Source organism: Sinohyriopsis cumingii, chromosome 19 (genome assembly GCF_028554795.1).
Source record: "Sinohyriopsis cumingii isolate HCF-2022 chromosome 19, ASM2855479v2, whole genome shotgun sequence".
NCBI lineage: Eukaryota > Metazoa > Mollusca > Bivalvia > Unionida > Unionidae > Sinohyriopsis > Sinohyriopsis cumingii.
In genome coordinates this window covers 17,029,062-17,053,357 of record NC_142979.1, presented here as the reverse complement: position 1 = coordinate 17,053,357, position 24,296 = coordinate 17,029,062, and the positions used below count along the sequence as shown (strand labels likewise).

Sequence of the window (24,296 nt, the reverse complement as noted above, 5' to 3'; positions counted from 1 at the left end):
AGCGGCAGCTAGCAAACCAGTTAACGTACGTGTAGCTGAAGATTTTCCATTCAGAGTGAGAAAAGCTCGTGCTAACCTCTACTCAACATTGCAAAAAGCAACAGAACAAGTAAAAAAGCTTTTTACAAATATGACAAGTTAATAAAAGACGGTTATACTTATCCCTTTGATGAGGTTCGAAATGATGCTGCTATTGTAGACAAAAGATAGGACTCCGGCTGAGTGTTAGGTTGTTTGGTATGGAATATGTCTGGCTTAAGTTAAATACTTTCTACATATGCCCATTGTATTTTCCTCTTGACTACATTGATAAACTACAGCAAAAGCTTGATGTGTCTCTGTGGGTACCGAACTAGATAAATAAATATAGAAAAAAGAAGGTGTATATTTTAACCATAATTGATATATTATCTCAAAATGTGGATAATATTTTAAATGACATAAAAAATAAAAAGAAACTTCAATAAATGTGTCGAAATAATTACTGATAATAACCATGATGCAACAATCACAAGGAAGACAATCAACAGAAAGCAAAACCTAGCTGCGACATCTACAAGAAGACTTGTTAACTGTCAGCCTTGGTTTTACTCAGATTGCACAACCGCCAAAAGCAAAGCGTTAAGATATCTAAGACACATCAGATTAAAAGGTACCATTGAAACACTTAAAAATTACACATTTGATAGAAATGAGAATTAATCTCTTACAAGAAGCAAGCAAAAGCAATGCGAATTAAAACAACAACAACAAATAGTCTTTTATCTGCATTAGACTCTAAACATACGAAACGTTTCGGGCACCTTGTAAAGAATCCAAGTACTGATATGCAAAGCAGTATCATGTCTGCAACTTGGTATGAATATTTTTCAGAATTATTTATATTTTTCTAGTTCTGTTGACCAGATACTGGAAAATGAAAATATTTAACTAATTCATGAGACTTTAGATAGAACAATCACTGAAAAGAGGAGGTACGCCTGACATTGAGTAAACTGAAACACGACAAAGTTCTAGGAATATGCATTGTCCAGCAATTTCTTTTTATGTACTGGCAACATAATAGCAACAATAGTATTTAATACACTATTCTATGTTGGTTATTATCCAGAATATTGTTTAACGGCTATCATCATACTAATTTTGAAGAATGGGGATGCAAATGAACCCTCCTATTACAAAGGCATTAGTCTACTTCCTGTATTAAGCAAAGTGGTTACATCGGTTTTAAACAATAGGATAAATGAATGGGTGGAAGAAAACGAATTACTGGTGGAAGAGCAAGCCGGATTTAGAACGGGGTATTCGATAGCAGATAATATATTTATATTAAATGCATAAATTTGTAAATATTTAAGAAAATATAGGAGTAGATTCTATATTTTATTTATTGACTATGAAAAAAGCCTTTGATAGGATACAGAGACGTTTACTGTACCCAAAGCAAGTTTTTGAAACTATTAGTGGAAAAATGTTAAGAAACATTAGGGCAATTTATAATGAAGTAAAAGCATGTGCTAAGTCCAAAAATCTTACTACCGATGTGTTTAATTGCCCTTTGGGCGTATGCCAAGTTTGTGTTTGATCGCCTTTACTCCTTTCTTTAGTTTTGAATAATTTGAAGCCCTTTTTAGCTGAAGAAAACAGGAGAGGGTAGAAACCTTAGAACTATTTTCACTGTTGTATGCAGACAATTTAATTAATTAATGACACTGCTCACTAGTTGCAAAATAAGCTCAACAGACCGCATACATATTGCGTAAAGTGGACATTAAACGTGAATATGGAACAATAACCAAGAGTGGTTGTATTTCGCAGAGGTAGCTATCTCAGAAGTTACGAAAAATGATGATGTGGCTATACAAGGGTAAAGATTGAATCATATTATAAGTATTTATGCCTTTTTAGGAGTACAATGGCTATATTGAGACATGTACCGTAATTGTGATAGTCACTGCTGAAACTGTATTTATAACGTGAAGCCTCGTTTCCTTTTACTGAAAAATGTATACATATCGTGCTATATCATTCATACAGCATACATACTACATATATATATATATATATATATATATATATATATATATATATATATATATATATATATATATATATATATATATATATATATATATATATATATATATATGTGTGTGTGTGTGTGTGTGTGTGTGTGTGTGTGTGTGTGTTGTTTTCATTTCTTCCCCGATTCGTTCATTTATATTGATTGTGCCCTTAATTTAAGCTGTTGTCCATTTCTTACCTCTTTATGTATTGGAAAAGGGTATATATATATATGTAATATAACACTTAAAGCTTAAAACAATATTCTATATTTTTATTTTTTCTATCACGTTATTCTGTAATGCAAACATTTACATGCTCTTCCTGGACGATAATTAATTGACTTCAATGATTTTTTTAGTTTCGACTGACATGAATTAATTAGTAGGTACAAAATAATGTATACACTAGAAGAATACAACTAAATATTGCAATAAATACATAAAAATACAATGTACATAATCTATTTGCAACGATAAAATGGAAACGGTACTTCAAATCGATGATAAAAGGGAGAATCCGTTTTCAATGCAGAGATTGCATTTTAGGGCGGGAAGGAGGGAGCGTAGAGGGTCAGGCCTGTACATGTTAAAATAATTACATCGTAAGTGTACATTTCGATGCGTGAGCCGTTAGATCACAGTTTTCATAGAATGTCTGACTCGTAATCCATGAATAGAGGGTTCAATAACCGCCAGGGCCATCCCCGGTCAGTTGTCTCTGTGTGTTCATGGGAAAGACACTTAAGTACAATTTCCTCGGACAATGCCAATAATATCTTGCAAGTGCCGTTTATAATCAACCGGTCAATATTTATACTTAGCATTATTTTATTTTGCTTTCTTTGGTTACATCAAAAGTAGGAAACAGGATAAAACTGTCTTCTTTTTTTTACATGTGACTCTAAATATCTGACACAACTTTCTGTATCTATGTTATATGTGAAACAAAATGCAAAATATATCCATGAAAAGAAAATTGTTTCGCTGATTAACCTACTTTTGCGCAAGTCTCCAGCATGTACATATTGAAAACTTCAAGTCAATTTACATTGCAGATTCATTCTGTATCCAGTTATTTCTTACATTCCATCACGAATTTGATATACTTCGATACCCCAGTATACGAGCATATCTCGCAAGCAGATTCACACTGCATCTTAGACCCACGCTATTCACTCAAAAGCAAAAGTACAAAGATCAACGTGGACCCTGATCTGTCTGTTTATTTTGAGATAAATTAGGTAAATCATACGATCTACACTCTTCGATATTAAGTTCCTGCCACATATAGGTAACTACGGTAAATGACATGCATTTCATCTGTCAGTCGAGGAAATCATACCACATGGAAATAAATATTCATGATGCCCCCGTGCTAGACATCACTATAAACTGTTGCACTGCAGACATCGTAGCGATATGACTGAATTTTTTTTAAGCTAAGTTAAAAATCCAAATCACACACACACACACACACATCAAATCAGTTGATATGCAGTTTTGTAATGGCTAGAAAACAAGCTAAAAAGAGGTACTTCCTGCACTATGTGTACACTGAGTACACCGACGTCTCTCACGTTTAGAACTTTAGATGAAGAAGAACGTCTTTTATATTTTCTGTCCCTTTAGTTCTGATCCAGAAATCTTGTAAATTCCTAGGTCTTATATAAGCAAGAATAGAACTGCTTTTGTAAAATGTTTTTATGTTGTTTTGTTTTTGTTGATAAGTTAATGAGAATCCAATGTTGATTAATTGTAAAACAGATTAGGTGATGAAGGATTATATTGTATTATGAAAGGAATTACTTTTTTGTCTTTCGTACATTCTACTGTATTTAAAATAACAATTTGAGTAGGAATACGGACTTTATTCAAGGCATAATCAATTACATGTATATGATAATATGTGGCTGACGTCGGAACTGTTTTTTTTTCTTCGCCAAATTGCTCTTTATCTTTTTACATCTGAGCTGGCTGCCAACAGCTTCAAATTCATTTAAAGTAAAGACGTCTGTTATAATAGTAGGAATTCAAATATCGCCTATGAGGAAAGTTTTTCAAATTACAAATTACAACGACATTTCAATGCTTAATATGCATGCAAGTTGGTTATAGCTGCCGGCCATTTTAGATATAATCGTACCATCAAGTAGTACTGTCTTCGATACAAATGCAAAAATGTTTATCAGCGCCCCTGTAGAAACCATAGGAGCTCGACCCGAGCTTAATGTTAACACAAAGCAATAATAGAAAGAAAAAAGACGGAAATAGCAGGGGATCGAAGGTCAGGCGGGGAATGAAGTGTTTGGAAGTTACGTACCTTGTCTCTTTCATAGTATGATAAGCAGCGTCCTTTGGCAAAAATGGTTATCGGGGTCACCTGATGAAATTTTGTCACTCGGTATTATTTTTTCCCCTTATGTTATTGCTTTTTTTAAACATTAAGCTATCTTCGAGCACCTGTGGTAGAAACGTCTCTGTAAAGGTAGCTGATGTCGTATTTCACAGATGAGTTTTCATGCTTAAACTGAAGGACGTGTCGAAGTTTAAAATATTGTTAACATTAACAACGGATCTGAGAGAAAAGTTGTTCTTGTCACATAAAGCGTACTTATATTGGAATCAAAAAATATTCACTAACGAAAATACGCCTCCAATTATAGCCGTAGTTACTGTCGTTTCTGTTGCATTTTCATATATGTTTTAGTTCTCAGTTTTTTTTTTTTTTTTAGCGTAGTATAGCAGAGATAGTAAGTATGAATTCTGAACCCCCTGCACCCCTTTTTCCTCTCAGTGTATAATTTAGGTAAATTTTTATCACAACGTTAGTTACGAATTTGTAATCTGCGAAACTAAAGGTTTTAAAATTTAGAAATGGAGGGCAATGTGAATGGCCTGAAGTTACACAAAATGGACAAGCAGGTACAATGTACCCAAATACGCACATCAGTGAAACAACTTTCACACACACACGCACACACACATATGTGTGTGTGTGTGTGTGTGTGTAACTATCACATGGATTTTAACGACAGTTTCAAAGTACAGAAGAAATATTTGCCAGGTTCCTTTCGTAGGTCACACAAAGACACAGCTGGTACTGGCTGGGCAGTTAAGTCTGACGTTCCAACAACTGAGCTACAGTGGGAGGTGTTCAACAAAGATATCAAGTCTACATCAAGAAAGGTAAAATTGCAAACGATTCATCAATTATGCATAATTAGCATCGGTAGGATGTCTCATATATTTGATAAATAAACCAGCAGCAGCAGCGTTATCGTCTTGGACATAATTTTTATATAGAGAGTTGAATATGTTAATTTAATAAAACAATTATTTATGTAGGATACATATCATACAAATCATATACCCCAGTTTCATCTACGAGAACCTTGACCTCTAAGAAATTATTTGCTTCAGCAAAAAATAGGGGGGCGTTTCGAAGAGGATAATCTGATTGGTCCGGCTTCCAATTACTTGCGAGCTAGTCTCCTATAAATTAGTACATACTGATGTCAAACTTAATCACACACCCTCCGAGGCGTCAGGCTGTAAGGAAGACAAACGTCGCGACCAGGTAAGTTGAAATATTCGTCTTTCATGTTTTTTAAAAGTAAATGGCTTTGTCTTAAAATACCATATATAATATAAAATGTACGGATTATTTTTGTCATGGCTCATTTATAATAGCATTCAGGGTGAAAATTATTATGTGTTGTCTTCTCTCTCTCTCTCTCTCTCTCTCTCTCTCTCTCTATATATATATATATATATATATAACCTTAATGCTGGAGCATCTTTGCGAGTGTAATTTTTCAAAATGAATAATTCATAAGTCTTTTACAGTGACGTTATGAAATAAAAGAATTTCCTGGTAATAAATAGTAATGCTGTTAAATGTTAATTTATATATATGTATATTTAAAACATTTTTCTCAGAGACCGTCATTAGTGTCACATGAATGGTTACTCAGAAAGTCTCGAGAATTTATAACTTGATATTATAATATACGTATCCAAACATCCAATTCTATCTGTAAGTATTAATTTTATTTCTTTTCAGTTTTCGCTGTTGAAAAGGGTCTAATATCAAGGTATCGTAAACTCATTATATACTTTCATGTTTTTCTGCAGACAAACTCGGATTATACATTTCATAGATCTTGTTTTCCAGTGTGTATCACTGGTAGTTGATATCGCCTTCTTTCATCACGTGACTACCGTCTTTCGTTGCAAGATATTGTACAACTTTAATAGCGAACAAAATTTCCGAAATCACCTGAGCATTCTTTTTCAACAATTTAAAACAAAGATTAAAATTTTTAACACATATACATCGTGGAATGTGGAGAGGTAGAAGTTAGGACAATTTGCACTGGTTAGTCTAGCCATATACACAGATTATGTTGTTTGGTTTCGGGTCTAAAGAGCCGTTATTGTACTTCTTAGTTTTTAACACATGCATCTTCTCACTCTTTTTTTGGGGGTGGGTGGGGGTGGGTGTCAACGGATAATCAATTCTGGATCAACGTAAATCGAGATTATTATTCCTTAATCGTCTCGTTCAATCGGAGCATCTTCAAATATGAGTTTCACCAAGTGTTATTCACGGAATGTGAGTTTTATTGCAAGTAGTGAAATTTGTTTTGTGTGCATATAGTGTCGACATTAGACAATGTAAACAGTGATAATCAAAACTATGTTTTTGTTAAACGCTATACCCAAACAGTATAGGTTTAAGAAGTTCAAAACTTTAGAAAAATGTGAAAACTGCTTTAGAAGCATGGAAATATATGATCATGTCATTGTCATATGCATATACATATGCTTACAAGATTTAATTTCTTTGTCTTAAGTGGTGTTGGCTTGACTGTTTTAACAAGATATTTGTTTTAAAAAAAGTCCAAGTTCAGAAAGGTAACAAATGCGTTAAAAAGCTTGGAAAATTGCTGCAATTTGGATGCAAATATGCTAGCAAAATTTAATGTGTTGGTGACCGCTCCGGTGGTCTAGTGTTTAGGGCGTACGCCCCCGAAGCGGAGGTCGTGGGTTTGAACCCCCGCCGAGTCATACCAAAAACTTCTAAAAATGGCACTAACAGCTGCCTTGCTTGCAGATCAGCATTAAGAGGTTAGTGTTAGGACTGGTCGGCCTGGTGTCAGGATAATGTGACTGGGTGGGACATCATGTTACGTGTCTGCGGCATGATGTCCCAGTGCTAGACATCACTTTAAACTGCCACACTGCAGACATCGTAGCGATATGACTGGAAAATTGTTAAAGCTATGTTAAAAATCTAGATATCACACACACACACACACACACACACACACACGCGCGCGCGTGTTGGTGTTGAGTAACGTTTTTATCAATCTATCTAACAAGCTTCTCGCGATAAACGAATGGACATGACCAAATGCTGATGCCTCCATCAAGCTCCTGCCCCCCCCCCCACCCACCCACCCACACCTCTTCCTTGGCAAACAGATAGGGCCGAAAAAATTATCATCAATGAAAGTTCTATTATAATGAAAAATGTTAACACGTGCTTACTTTTAGTACGAATACACATATACAAATACAATATGCGAATTGCAGGTTAATAGATCAGTTATCAATCGGGGCACTGCAACGGGGTGAAATCCATGATGAAGAGTATGCCCTTTAAAATATTTATATGGCCCTTGCAGGTAAGTGATCAATGCGTAGAGAAATTACAAATGCGTGTTTATACTTACTTGATCATGTATTCACTATTCAGGTATCCAAACGAAGTTTGTGGTTGGAAATGGCTCGTCGTCTCCAGCTTCCCTACATGTGGCTTTCTATTTTCCTGATGGTATTACCGCTAGTATGCAGCAAGGACGAGGAAAACAATGGGATGGATGACATGGGAGAATTACTGCGGAAGCTTCTGAAAGCCGAGAAAGAAAGGCGAAAGGTATTTAAAACTAACCTTTTCATACGTTTCGCTTTTGTTAATTTTGTTTTCCCTCCAACCCTTTTGAACTTCGTCTTCCGGTAATATGAAAACAGACATGAATAAAATCTTAATATTCGAAATTTACGCATAAATTATGTTTCTGACCCCAAGGGAAAATACGAATAGAGTACCAGTCCTTTCATCGACTGATCTGTTTATTTATCTATCTGCATACATCGTGACATTAACAGAGATGATAATGTGTGTTCATGAATATATTATGAATTTAATACCTATGGAAATTGTGTGTATATGTTCCTTGTTTCAAGGTAAGGAATATCAGTGTTTTAGAAAACATTCTTGCATTTCGTTCAAAGGTTTAACGAATCTAACATATTTTGAATAGTTATCAATTTTTTATATTTTTATTCGGAGAGCTTTGCTGCAAAAATGTCAACATGATATCAAAGTAAAGTATTCTAAACATAACATTAACAGTATCTAAATTAAACACATCGAATTAATAATTTTATTAAGCACACATAAAATAGTCGTGTAATTACGATTATAAGTAGCGAATCTTATTTCGTGACGACTACTTAACTACTAACAGAGTTGCCGTTTTAAGCGTGACCTCGTTTCGAGCTAGGACTTGTTGTTGTTGTTTTTGTTGTTGTTGTTGTAGGGTTTAACGCCATTTTTCAGCACACAATAGGCTATACATGGTAGCCAGTATAAATGGTGGAGGAAGAACCCGGGAAAACCCCCGGAAAGAACCACCGACCTACGAGAAGCAACTGGCAAGCTTTCTCACATACCCACATTAGCCGAATCCGAGACTGTGGTTCAAAAGAGTGCAACGAAAGGGTTGTTTCTATCTTCCATATGAAGGTTCCATGCCGAAGTAATTCTTGGTAAAATTGAACGTTCGTGTAGCGTTGTCGTGATGAAGAGTGTTTGTGGATTTGTTCTATCAAGAAGTTGTATATTACCTAGCCGTTGGACACTTGACAGAACCAAAGCATGCAGGTATCCAGGAGTCATGTCAAAATATCATTCTGTGTATGTAGCGCTTTGCAGAAAGTCTTTCCAATTTTGTCCACAACAAATGTGTAGCAGTGGTCAAAGTATAGATCCACGGAGCACACCAGCGCTGATATGTTGTTGGTATGAAGAACGACCTTCTATGGCAACATTTTGCAGGATGTTTTAGAGATTAGTTTTAAACCATGAACGAAGTCCACCACCAACTCCAGTAAGTTATAGCTTATGAATCAAACCTTTGTACCAGACTTTGTCGAAGACCTTGCTAATATCACAAAATGTCACTCAAATTACTGTCTTTGCCCACCGTCTTTCAGAAAGTAGCGTCCGTATCATACAGTTGAAAAGGAACATAGTCTTCTGGAGTGAAACCAGATTGAAGATGGCTAACTATGCTATTAGGTGCACGATTGTTATATACACGTTTGAAGACACTTTTTTTAAAAAGAAATAAGAAAATGTACGTAACCCACACAGCTTAATAAGGAAATACGTCTGTAATTTGAACACCATTTTGGTCCCTTTTTATCACTAAGAGTAAAATTGGCCTCCTTCCACACTGTTCGAAAATATCAAGCTTGTTGGGATGTTTTGAATAGTTTTGATAAATGTCACGATAATAGGTGAGTACATATGTTTAAAGTAGTCTCATCAGGACCACTTGCCTTGCTAATTTTGATATTTTGAAAGTAGCTTAGGATGGGTTTCATCAGGACCACTTGCCTTGCTAATGTTGATATTTTGAAAGTAACCTAAGATGGGTCTCATCAGGGCCACTTACCTTGCTAATGTTGAGATTTTGAAAGAAAATCTTCTGTTATCATTAATGCTGCTGTCAGGAAGAGGTATAAACGGCAGTGTTATTAACGTCAATGTCAGGGAGATGTATAGAGGGCAGGGTTATTAACGTCAATGTCAGGAAGATGTATAGAGGGCAGGGTTATCAACGTCAATGTCAGGAAGATGTACAGAGGGAAGGTTATTAACGTCAATGTCTGGAAGATGTATAGAGGATAGGGTTATTAACGTCAATGTCAAGAAGCAATGTAGAGGGAAGGGTTATTAACGTAAATGTCAGGAAGCAGTGTAGAGGGAATTGTTATTAAGATCAATGTCAGGAAGAGGTATAGAAGACAGGGTTATTAACGCCAATGTCAGGAAGAGGTATAGAGGGCAGGGTTATTAACGTCAATGTCAGGAAGCAGTGTAGAGGGCTGGGTTATTAAGATCAATGTCAGGAAGATGTAGAGGGCAGGGTTATTAAGGCAGGCTAACGTCAGGAAGAGGTATAGAGGGCAGTATTGTTAAGGCCAGTGTCAGGAAAAGGTATAGAAGGCACGGTTATTAAGGGCAATGTCAGTAAAAGGTATAGATGGCTGGGGTATTAAGGTCAATGTCAGGATAAGGTATAGAGCGCGGGGTTATTAAGACTAATGTCAGGATGAGGTATAGATGGCAAGGGTATTAAGGTCAATGTCAGGAAGTGGTATAGATGGCAGGGTTATTAAGGCCACTGTCAGCATGAGGTATAGAGGGGAGGGTTATTAAGAGCAATGTCAGGAAGAGGTATAGAGGGCAGAGTAGTGGAAATATCGTCTAGCAATGATTGCTCAGAAAAACATTAATTAAATAAGTTGGTTTAGGTGGCGCTCTGCAGTTTCATAGTTTGTATAGGGTTAGATTTTAAATAAAAAGAATTTTTCAGCTTCATACAACCTTAGGTAATCGTAATCTAAAATAATAATTTTAATACGTAATCAATTTCCTTAGATGTCTGATGACACAAATGCCGATGGCTCTGGAGGAACCAAACAAGAAGATACAAATGATGAAGAAAATAAACCTGAAGTTTCCTTTAAAAAGAAACCTGATGGAGTGAACGAAAATAGCGTTATGGTGAACGGCGAAATAACGGAGAAGATCATCCAAGATTGTGAAAACGTAATACGTTATTTATCATTTTACAATTAATAAATGAATCTGGATATATTTTAGTGTTCATTGATTTTTAAACGAATTAAAAAGTAACACATTTTCCGAAACTATATTTGTATAAATTTCACATCCAGTTACTGCACAGTGAATGTACCACTTAATATAGTGTTTCCTGTGTTTAGTTTTCAGTTTGTGTTTATTTGTACGGAAGCTTAGCGGTCAAATATCCAAAAATCCCACCCACTCTCTCATATATCACCACATACAATATGTAAATCATATAAACAGTAAGCATTTATTTTATTATCGTGTTAAAATACTGATCTGAATTTTCTGTTATCTTAAAATGTTTGATCTATTAGCAAAACGTGTGATATAATAAGAATCTTACTAATCATTTAATGCATTGCTTAAAGTTCATATGTTGAACCTTTTTCGTTTTCGATTCACTTATTCACAACTTTATTTCATTTTTCGTTTCCTATTAATTTGCCTTTTTGAGATTATTAATGTTTACGAATCACTTGATTTTCTGATGAAAGTAAGCTTGATAATTCAGTGTGGCGAAATATATTGATATTTCCTTACCGCTCGTCAATAGACGCTGATAACTTTATGAACAACAAATCTGAAGTTTTTCTTTGACGCCCGTGTAGTCTTGTGGTAAGTATGGTCGCTCCAGGTTGAAGACAAAACGAGTTCAAATCCGTCAAGGTGAAACTTCTTTTCTCTTCTTAATGTGCTATTTTACTTTGAATTTGGAAGGAGAATTATGTAAGTGTTTTTATTTTGTGTGCGAAAATTCACAAAACACAACAGAATATAAACAGTATTTATCGGGTGGATGAAAACTTCAGTTATTTCACTCATGGCTTCGCTGACCTCGCGCGGGATTCAGTAAGAGTGGTTTTGACACTCGTGAAAACACTCGATGAAACATATCGGTTATTGAGTCGTGAAAGCACTCGATGAAACATCCGCTATTCACTCGTAAAAACATTCGATGAAACATGTCCGTTATTCTCTTGTGAAAACACTCGATGAAACATATCCATTACTCACTCGTGAAAATACTCGATGAAACATATCGGTTATTGAGTCGTGAAAGCACTCGATGAAACATCCGCTATTCACTCGTAAAAACATTCGATGAAACATGTCCGTTATTCTCTTGTGAAAACACTCGATGAAACATATCCATTACTCACTCGTGAAAATACTCGATGAAACATATCCGTTATTCACTCGTTTCAAGGAAATATGTTCTCAGTACTTGTTATTGATTATCCGTATTTTCGATTTTGTAAACCTAAAGCTTGACGTAATTATTAATTTATTACGTTATTGGTATGTCATCGATTGTTACATACATGCGTCGTTGCGCCATGAAATGAGGGGGAAATTGGATTGGTTTTAAGCTCTGTTGCCTAGAAACTAATAGGAAGGAAATATCATTATTCAATTTTAATAATAGCAAAAACAGTCTTGTAACTGAAAAAGTTTAAGAAAATCAAAGGAGACCTTGGATAATCCTTAATCGTTTGTGACCTGCCGTATTCGGCTGCGCGAGCATTATTTTGCCGAAAAACCGTTGTCATCTCAGTAAGTAGGTCATACTGAACGCAATTTATGCACCTACGTACCTTTTTCTTCTCTTATTTGATTGCAAGGGTCTGTGATCTCGAACCTGCGCAAATTTAGGGAATTATTAAACACTTATTCTACTTTAATGAACAATTACTGACAGGGTACATTTATCCCATAGTGTTCCGTGTAATAATCGGGGATCGAGATTCAACGAAAAATCGATAATAAAGGTGCACACCACCCTATACATTTGCAAGGGATTTTCCATTTCTTGTAACATTATGCAAACATATGAATTCGTCAAAAAGTCAAATACTCTAATACTTCAAAAGCAATACTCCTTATAAATGACAGCAGTTTCAGCTCAATATTCTCTTCATTTTATACAATACAGAAATATGAGCTGATCATGGATAAAGGCGATGACAAAGCTGGAGGCAACTGCTACTGGCGCAAGATGAATGACATAATATATCAAAAAAACTGTAAAGGGAATGGCACCGAAGGAGAGGTATTCGTTACACTATACTTAGTTTTTACATATTACATATGGGATATTAGATGAGCGTGATTGCATGATGGATTTCACCCAAAAAATTGAATTATTATGATTTTAATGACTCAGTATTCTTATAATCAGCTTTTAATTTTCTTTAATGACATTGGATTTATATACAATGCAGTATAATTTTTGGAAGAGTCTCGACATAGAAATACTTGGATACATGTTCAACTCACGAGTGTTTACCATATGAAATTGTTATGGAGAATATTGTAAAAAGCAACATTTGGATAATCTGTCTTATGCAAAAATGCATTACTCTCAGACAAATTATCAAGATACGAATCCTTTGAAAGATTCTGAAATATTAATAACAAATTTAGTTCATGCATCCTTTTTGACGGAAACCAGAACGTACCCTTATTCTCTTTATCATTTCAACACTGTAGCACAGTTCTTGACGAACTTTACAATAGATGAAGGTATGCATGCCAAAAATGTGGAATTGTTTCTTTAACTTTGATTGTCATATCTAATTGTTCAGTACTTGTAAACGTCAAAGAAAAAAACTTCTGGTCACATGTAATTTATATATTTAGTGTTCTCAGTCATCATATAACGGTCAGTTGCCGTCGGAAGAACAAATCCAGGTCATGATGGGAGATACTGCTCATTTCAAGATGCATTCACAAAAACGTAGATGCATTTGACCAGTAATTTATATTATTATTGTTATAACTAGTATTATATACCTGCTGTAATATAAACTAACTCTATCCTAATAATGATATAGGTAGAATTCTTGACCATACGCTATGTCTATCCCAATAATGATATAAATAGAATTCTGTGACCAAACACTATGTCTATCCGAATAACGATATAAACAGAATTATGTGACCATACACTATGTCTATCCAATAAGGATATAGGTAGAATTATATGACCATACACTTTGTCTATTCCAATAAGGATATAAATAGAATTCTGTGTTTGTAAAACACATATCTCGGGTCTTGATCGTTTTGAAACCCATCACGAAGTCTAACACACTTGAACAGGTATAATAGTGTGAAAGACTTGCCCAGGAGTTAATATTAGTTGTGGATACGTATTTGTTTTGTCATGCTTTGAATTTATTACATGGTTATAGAGTTCAGGTGCCAATATTTTCCAAGCAGATTCATTTGGGCGGTAAGAATTGATACATGGGCCAAACCACGTTGTATTTTACATTTATATTGCCATACTCATTAAGTGACTATTTATGTACATGTCAGAGATCTTAGCAGTTTCCAAGTTTTGAGCAAGAGGCCAAGTCCTTATGGATACAGATGGACCCCAGGATCAGTATCAGATGCATGTATAAATTTGTTTCATCATGGGTAAAGGGTGGGGATCTCAGTATATTTGTCTTATGTCACTAGGGTCTAATTTTATTTACCGGGGGAGTGGGTAGTGGTAGGTACCAACACTATTAGATATGTAAGACACCTGATAGAAGAGATCAAAGTTGTAAAGGCGTTTGCACAGACTTCAGCCACACAACTATTATAGGCTCAAGCTTCATGTATCTAGCTGTAGTGATATAGGAGGAGTTTGCACGTAGATATGGCATACGGACGGATAAACATACTGGATTACAACAACCTCATTAGTTCGTTGAAATCAAAGAGATAATAATGTCCCTCAGTCTTAATTTTCATATGTAAAGGAAGGAAATCGATCAGTCAGGTCAAGAATACATTTCCTTTTAATTATTTGCATTTTCGCGCCGAATTTGCCTTCTGTGGATCAAACATTTAAACATTTACTTTGATGTAAGTATATCTTGTACAGTGAGCGGCTGAAATTTCCTCGGATGATGAGACCACTTTAATTCGCCTAATTCAGAAAAAAAAAAAAATTACAAGGAGGAGCCTAAAAGGTGTACTCTAACTTCTAGATTTGGGAAGTTGCTGTTGTTGTTGTTATAAAGTTTAACGCCATTTTTCAGCACACGATAGGCTTATCATGGCGGCCAGTATTAATGGCGGAGGAAGAACCCTGGAAAACCCGGGAAAGAACCACCGACCCACGAGAAGCTACTGGCAAGCATTCTCACATACCCACATTAGCCGAATCCGAGACTCGAACCAACGCAGACAGAGGTGAAATGGCAGTGATCCGTAACGGAGAGCGCTTTAGACCACTCGGCCACTCGGGGCCCCGATTTGGGAAGTAAGTATGGAGATAAGCTCAACCTCTTCCCAAGTTCTCTAATCCAGTGCAGGCGTACTTTCACCTCTTTAGGGTCAGCGACTAGACTAGAAGGATGAAAGTGTCAAGACTGACACTAAAAATAGACTAGAAGGTTGAAAGTGTGAGATCGACACTAAATATAGACTAGAGGGATGAAAGTGTGAGATCTACACTAAATCTAGACTAGAAGGATGAAAGTGTCAAGACTGACACTAAAAATAGAATGGAAGATCGAAAGTGTCGAGATTAACATTAAATACAGACTGGAAGGATGAAAAGCATCGAGATTGATACTAACGCAGGAATTCAACCAGAAGATTCTAGTATAGTCTAAGATCATAAAGAGGTTTACTTTCTTGCATTCCACGTCATCATTCAGAGGAGTTGTGGTTCTTAAAAAATCATTTTCTCTTAACTTTGTTTAACTAAGACAAGTTCATTTCTTTAAGGCTTTGCCGATTGAATTGTAGTGAGCAACACTGGAGAGATTCACTCATGGCTTATAGCTCCATTTTCATACTCGTATTGTCTTGTATCTTCCAGTGTTAGATGCATCAAATTAAACTCTCGTAACTTTGCTTTGAATTCCATTTCTGTTATAAATGTTAGAACGCGTGGAAGGTGTATACAAAATGGTGGCTGTATATATATATATATATATATATATATATATATATATATATATATATATATATATATATATATATATATATATAAGTAGTCTAAAGTAGCTACCTTGGTTAATATTACAGCTTCAATCAGTCTAACCGTGAGTACTTTGTATTGTTTCCTCATTTTATTGTGACTTTCCGGAAACTCGATATTCGAGCTCTTGATATCACCCAAGTGTTTTAACAAATGAGGATGTAAAATAAATTTATATCTATCTTCTAAGCTATATTAACTTTGGTATTTAAAGGAAATGTATTTCTATCTTCTGATCTATATTGACTTTGATGCTGTGTTATGCAGGTCGACGTGAATTATCAACTTGGTCCAGAAATCACAGACAGTGAGCGTCTGTCAAAGATAAAGGGCATAGATGGATGCACGGGAAAATCCGTTTTTGAGATGATCACGGTCTCTGTGAAACAAAGAGATTTAAACGGTAAATAGCAAATGCACTAATGTCAGTTTCATTAATTTCGGGAATCAAGATGCTAACAGTTGTGTAGTTCTTGGAGTTATACTCGGAGAACATTATAGAGCACGGGGAATAGGTTTTAGTTTTGTTAACACAGATGGAGTGAACATTGGTATCATTGAGTAATATAGAAACATCACAGAGCGGTTGTATCCGACAGACTTCAAAGCGTAGAATCTTAAGAAGTTTTTTATGATTGTGAGTTTACCTATACGGTTTTTGATTCTTTATTCACTGTCGATTTGTAAAGTGGAAAACTAATCTGTCTAAAGTTAATACTTGAAGTCTACAGTTTGTTGTTTCGAGTTCCTTTCCAAGTATATATATATATATATATATATATATATATATATATATATATATATATATATATATATATATATATATATATATACGTGTGTGTGTGTGCGATGTGTTCTTACACAAGTAGAAGAGGCGTACAAGTTATTGTCAGAAGGAAAGTGAATGAAAACACACAGGGTTCTGTATTGTTAACATCTTGGATGAGATTGTAAAATTAAATGTGCAGACACTAGCCTACTCTTTCCGACATCGACAGAGTCGAAAGGAAGATAGAGAGTGAAAAGACAGGACTCCCTATGTCAGTCGTGCAGATATTACAAAGTCAAAGTAGTTAGGTATATAATTAAAACAAAGACAAACATTGTGTTTGATACTGGCCACTTTCGTGACTTTGTATTGAACATAAATGATATTAGTGAACCAAACATATGCTATGTATTTACAGCATAACATAACTATTTGGACAAAGTCTACAGAGTAAACGTGCTACGAAATTGAACAATGAGACATAGCGTATAATACAGAAATTTTTGGAGGCTGCAACTGACATAAACAGAAATGCAGTAAACATATATATATATATATATATATATATATATATATATATATATATATATATATATATATATATATAATCTTTACATCTTTTTATGAGAGAGAGAGAGACAAGGATAGAGACAGAGACAGAAAGCCAAAGATGAAGAAAACTGAAATAGGATTAAATCTGGAAATAAAAGTTTGAATAACAAACATAAGGGCACACAAATTTCCTAAATGGGACAAATTAAATAGTTCCAAAAGAGATATCACCATTGTCGCGATAAAAGTGGTATCACCACTGTGGATATAAAAAATGTGCTCCCATCGATTCGTTTCAATATCGTATTATGAAATATATGACAAAATCCATTGTAAAGAAAATGTGGTTTTTATTTACGGAAGAGCAAAAACATGTTTACACAGACATCACCATATTTTACAGTTAATTATGTGGTAGGAACTGTTGACATCAAGCTACGTCATTATGTTTTTAATTGCCCTTTGATTCATTTATGGATATATCAATTAAATTGACAGAGATCTACGTCATTATGTTTTTAATTGCCCTTTGATTCATTTATGGATATATCAATTAAATTGACAGACATCTACGTCATTATATTTTTAATTGCCCTTTGATTAATTTATGGACATATCAATTAAATTGACAGACATCTACGTCATTATGTTTTTAATTGAGGTTTGATTCATTTATGGATATATCAATTAAACTGACAGACATCTATGTCATTATGTTTTTAATTGCCCTTTGAGTCATTTATGGATATATCAATTAAATTGACAGACATCTACGTCATTATGTTTTTAATTGCCTTTTGATTCATTTATGGATATATTAATTAAATTGACAGACATCTACGTCATTATGTTTTCAATTGCCCTTTGATTCATTTATGGATATATCAATTAAATTGACAGACATCTACGTCATTATGTTTTTAATTGCCCTTTGATTAATTTATGGATATATCAATTAAATTGACAGACATCTACGTCATTATGTTTTTAATTGCCCTTTGATTAATTTATGGATATATCAATTAAATTGACAGAGATCTACGTCATTATGTTTTTAATTGCCCTTTGAATCATTTATGGATATATCAATTAAATTGACATACATCTACGCATAGAACTGGACTGAGCCGGTAGAGTATTTGTTATTGGTACCAGATTTTCCCTCCATTTAGGCAAAACTGAATTTATCCTTTTTTTGAACAAAATAAAATAATACATTAACAGTTAAATTACTATATGCGAAGATGCGGTCAACTCTGCGAAAGAAAGAACTCCCATTAATATCTATGTGCCGACATAAGTACATTTTAACAATATAACTGATGGAAGTGTCCATTATATAAAAGTTTAACGCCAGAGTTAAATTTCTTCTCTGAATTGTCAATTATTAATATCCGTCAATTACTGTCGAGTGCCTTCAGTGTCGTTTTGAGTATGCATCTTTGTTCGGGTACTCAGGTCTATCACAGATAATCTTAAATTTAGACTGCAAGCGATTCTAAACAAAATTGTTAGATATGTTTTTGGTTTAGAATCAACTTCACATATTGGCACCGATAAATTCCCTCCAATCTACTGGCAGTCAGTTGAATATAGAGTGTAGCTAATAAAACAAGTCGTGCTTAACGCATTGTCTACAGTATATATATATATATATATATATATATATATATATATATATATATATATATATATATATATATATATATATATATATATATATATATATATATATATATATATATATTACACATTTTAGCAGTGTGAAACATATTTAGTTCCAATTTTAGCCTCATTTGCCCGTTGATCTTAAAGGTATATGTTAAATGCCATTGTCCAAAATTTGGTTCAAACAAGAGGAATATTATTTTTTGTGTGTAGGGGTATATCCTTTGTGGAGACAATACAATGTCATTTGATGAAATATTATACATTTAAAATAAAATGCATTCAAATGAAACAATATTTATCTCGACATGTCCCTGTGTGAAACATATCAGATGAAATGAATGACATATCTGTGGACGCCCTCTAAAATAAATAGTCATTTATAATCATTAAATGTGAAAATAGAAATTAGACTCTATACTATTCATTTAGAAAGATGCGTTAACAACAGAATGACATCGTCTAATATGGGTAAATCCTATAATTGCACCACTAATCTAATTGTATTTACTTCAATATTCCTCAGCAACATCAGCAATGTTCCTTGTCGTTGTCACAGAAAAACAGTTGTGGTCAAGGAAGCTTAATTAACAAGTAGAAACCATCTTGGAGCTCACTAATGCTTTGAAATTCACCAAGAATACTTGGTGATGTCATTACTGCTGACAGATTACACTGGACAACAAATTTTTACAAAAGTCATGTTACTGAAATAAAATTAGTCAATTCTTATCAATTTTTATGTGCTGAACACGAATATGACAGTCAAATTGCAAAATTGGCTCTAGTTTTTTTGTAATCTGCAAGAAATTAATGTTGACATAACGAAATGCATTCCAATAGTAAAAGGTCAACTGTAATAGCCTACCTATAAAAAATCAAGTCATTGACTACATCTTAGATTTCTTCGCCTGTCTCTTGTACAGCTGTTCGGGAGCATCTCTGAGGAGTGTCCAGCAGTAGTCAGCCAGCATTGTAGTGGACCATTTTCCCTGGTATCTTTGTTCCATTGTTGCGATATCTTGATGAAAACGTTCGCCGTGTTCATCACTAACAATACCACAGTTGCTAGGAAAGAAATCCAAATGGGAATGAAGGAAGTGAATCTTTAGAGACATATTGCAGCCAAGTTTCTTATACTTCATCAACATGTCTTCTACTTGTTCCTTATAGTTTTCTGCCCTAACATTTCCGAGGAAGTTTGAAGAAACTAGGCGAAAAGCATTCCATGCTTGTTTCGCGTCACCTTCCAGCAAGTTGTTGAACCGGTCATCTTTGAAAAGCTCTCGAATCTGAGGACCCACAAAAACTCCCTCTTTAATCTTTGCTTCGCTGAGTCGAGGGAATTTTTCATGCAGGTATCGGAATGCTGGCAAAGTCCGGTCAATGGCTTTCACGAAGTTCTTCATCAAACCTAGTTTGATGTGAAGGGGTGGTAGCAAGATTTTCTGAGCCTCAACCAGAGCTGGGTGTTGGATATTCTTCTCTCCAATGGCTACATTCTGCCTGTGAGTCCATTCCTTCCTCATGTAGTGCATTTCCCTTGCTCGGCTATCCCACTCGCATAAGAAACACATGTATTTTGTATATCCTTGCTGCAGTCCCATTAAAAGGGCAACTACCTTCAAATCACCACAGAGGTGCCAGCTGTACTTGTTATACTCAATGGAATTCAGTAGCTGCCTTAAGTTATCGTATGTCTCTTTCATGTGGACAGCATACGCTACTGGAATAGATGGAAGAATGTTTCCATTGTGCAAAAGCACAGCCTTGAGACTCAGTTTCGAAGAGTCCACAAATAGTCTCCATTCTTGTGGGTCATGAGTGATTTTTAAAGCATTCATGAGGCCCTCAATATCGGAACAGAATATCAGATTACTTTCATTTCTGAAGAAAGGCTCCAATTGCTGGTGGCGCTTTCGATATGCAGTAATTGTGACATCTTCTTCTAGAAGATTCCATTGTTGGAGTCTTGATCCTAGCAATTCTGCCTTGTTCTTTGATAAGTCCAAATCACGAATCAGGTCATTTAGTTCCTCCTGTGTTATTCTGTGTGGGGTTGATGATGCACCACAGTGAAAATCTGGATCACTGCATGCTGATGGACCATGAGAAGAACAGGTCGACTCACCTTTGTCTTCGTCAGATGAATCAAGAGAATATTCTGCTGGAGGTTCTGGAATAGGAAGTCCCTCACCATGTGGAACTGGTCTCAATGCAGACGGAATGTTTGGGTAGACTATTCTCGACTTCTTTCGCTTCGTTATTCCGCCGGAAAGAGGAGGAACCAAGCAGAAGTAACAGTCATTTAGGTGGTTGCTTGGCTCTCTCCACACCATTGGGACTGCAAACGGCATTGATGACCTTTTGCAATTCAACCACTGTGAAAGCTGTGTTGTACATGTAGCACAGCATATATGCGGAGCCCAAGGCTTGTCTTGGTCACCAACCTTGCATCCGAAGTAAAGATGATATGCCTTCTTCACTTGAGAATTGATACTTTTCTTCTGGTTGGCAAATGTCACTTCCCCACAAATATAGCAAAAATTGTCCGCGGTATTAACACACTTTCGAGGCATTACTGTTCTTTATTGTACGTAAATGGATAAAATAATAAGCTTTATGTAACAGTATCTTGAACTGTCTCGCACAACGTCTAAAATATTTTAAATGCTGAACCTATCTGATTGGGCTTTATATAGTACACTGCTTACGTCAGCTTCAGCAGCCGCCTGGCATTAGTATAATAGGCCTACACATGTATAGTACACTGCTGACGTCAACTTACTTCAGCAGCCGCATGGCATTAGTATTGCATTGCATCAGAAAATGATGCAATCAACTGTGGATGATGTGAGCATGATGGTATTATGCAATGTTACATCATTATTCCGGATGTTGCTGCAGTCCTACTGGAGAAATTTACACAGTGAAACATAGAAAATGAGGTATATGAATATCTTCAAAACGAGAGCCAATACAAATTTTTCACGGTTATATTCGTGTTTGGCACACCAAAATACTACAGATTAGGGCCTTTTCAAGTCAGTAATGATTTCACTGTTGACCAGTGTTATATGATGAAAGTATCTTTCACCGTAAATAAATACAGAGAATTCAGCATGTTGCACTTGGTACCAAAATTTAATGGTTCCAGCAAGCCAAAAATTTAAAAAACCCAAACATCAATTATTCTGTGGAAAAATAGGACTACTTTTATTTTCCGGACTACAGGTTTTAATCCAGGTTATAAAGACCCCTACACTTTAGTTATTCTGGAGGGAAATAGGCCAACAATTTCAATCAAGACAACATCGATGAAAATACTATTGTTCACAAACTAGGGCAATGAATAACCGCAAAATTAATTGAATAAACAATAGCTTTTCCTTATTCTAAATGATGTCTTAAATCTGTTTATTTCCAGAATACGCGAAGAGGATGGCTGAAAGAAGGGGTTGCTGGTCTTGCAATTATTTTGTTCAATCTTGTAGTTGGGTTTGCACCGGGAAAGCTGGGTGGTGGTGGGGCGAGCATTGCGTGAGTCATGTCTATCACTGTGTAAATTCTTGTGGCTGCTAAAAATCAGTTACAGTTATGAGAATCAATATCAAATATATTTAACTGAAATTAATCAATATTATACTAAACTAAAATAATCTCGTTAAAGAATGTAATTTCTTTTATGATAATGTAGGATATTCAAATGAAATTAATATGCAATACAATAAAAAAGACAATCATTTAAATTAAACAAGACATTAAATGTATTCAAAAGCCCCTGCTTCAGTTATTTTAGAACAAAGAAAAAATGCACAGAAGTGTACTGTGGGTTCGTTGATTGAAACGTCCTCTAATTATTTTCATTGAAAGAGTAGTTTTTTTACTTCTTAAATTGTCATTTAATGTCACATCACGAGATCAGTGAAAAGTCTGATTGATTTGAACTTGATTAAGTTTCTTACGGAATTCATATTGTCTACATAGCTTAATATCAATAGAGGTGCGATCCACCTTCATTATTACTCTTTCTTTTCTTTTAATATACTCTCTCTATATATATGTTGTTGTCAACCACATATTCATTTGTTTATGTAGATTACTGTTCGCTTTTAACATCGAAAACACATTACGATGCCAGCTTTATATAATTTATGAGCACGTGTGTCCCACCACGTATGCTAAATAATAATGAATACAAATAAAACATTTAAAACAAGAATGAGTCTTAGATTCTTACTCTTTCTTGAGAGAAATTTCCAATTGCTAATACTGAATGTCAAGACTTCATGTAGCATTCAAACTGCAATTATTGCCATATGTGCATGTTGTGAATAGATCGGAATATACCATGGAAAATGACGGGATTCTTCTAATGAAAATTATAAGGAAATATTTTTGAGAACACCAATTATATAGCATTTATTTTTCAATTAACTTTAGGGATACCTTCAACAGTAAACACTACAATAAGAAAGAGAGGTATGATCTTTCAAAGTTGAATCAAACTTGGCATACACAACGGAGGAGGCCAATAAATTAAAAAAAGAAATAATTAATGAAGCGAAACTACTCGGACTTTTAATTTTCTTTGCGTCGGTTTGAAGTTCTTTGTGTAAAATATATAAACATATCCTGTTGTCTAAGCCTATATATATCGCATACAAAGAAGATGCATTTCCTTCTGGATTAAACAACTCTCCATTACAAGAATCAGAATCAACACAACATGACCGAAAGTTTTCAGAGCAATTCTGCTGGTAAACAAAGAAATTTGCATTTCTTTACCAAGATATATAACAAAGTTGCTATCAAGGTTGCCTTCGGTGGTAACATTTTTGCTAATAGCTCTGTAAATTAACCAAGAAACAACATACATATACAGTGTCTTAGATGTTGGGAGGAAATGCAGATTTAACGATGTTAAATGTACTCATGAATGACTCTGAACATGATGTCTAATAAAAGTTGCCTGTATATTCTCTGTACTCTTTGATGTGTGTCTGTATTATGCAGAAATAAAATTGTTGTAATTCATCTGTCATTTGTTTTAAATCTTTGTTTTGAACAAGGTTTTCTTATTTACCCCTTGGGAGTTAATCTTTTTAAGAGATTTCAAAATCAAAACTTCAGGTGCTACACGTTTTAAAAGCCTAGTATCATTAATCCTAATCTAGATGTGTTGGTAATTAGCTGTTATATTTGATATGTACCTATATGTGGATGCCAAAATAAAAATAAAAATTATTTTACGGTTATCGCCACTTAACGAATTCCTAAAACTGAAGTGTAAGCAAAGGATGA

The 24,296-nt window shown here is 34.8% G+C and overlaps 1 protein-coding gene across 1 annotated transcript; it reads left to right on the top strand.

Annotated features, from left to right (window-relative positions):
- The first annotated feature begins 5,553 nt into the window (after positions 1-5,553).
- Positions 5,554-24,029, top strand: LOC149775199 (uncharacterized). The gene is made up of 7 exons (XM_089943692.1): positions 5,554-5,643; positions 6,130-6,160; positions 7,828-8,007; positions 10,804-10,974; positions 12,950-13,066; positions 16,271-16,406; positions 22,420-24,029. The coding sequence occupies exons 3-7, from the start codon at positions 7,855-7,857 to the stop codon at positions 22,572-22,574; spliced, it is 732 nt and encodes a 243-aa protein (XP_089799818.1). The 5' UTR covers positions 5,554-5,643; positions 6,130-6,160; positions 7,828-7,854; the 3' UTR covers positions 22,575-24,029.
- Positions 24,030-24,296: the final 267 nt, after the last annotated feature.

Bases quoted from the DNA above. Each gene is read 5' to 3' on its own strand.
- LOC149775199 (XM_089943692.1), top strand. From the start codon at position 7,855: ATGGCTCGTCGTCTCCAGCTTCCCTACATGTGGCTTTCTATTTTCCTG. The intron at 8,008-10,803 runs GTATTTAAAACT...CAATTTCCTTAG, and splicing joins CCGAGAAAGAAAGGCGAAAG to ATGTCTGATGACACAAATGC. The intron at 13,067-16,270 runs GTATTCGTTACA...TGTGTTATGCAG, and splicing joins GGAATGGCACCGAAGGAGAG to GTCGACGTGAATTATCAACT.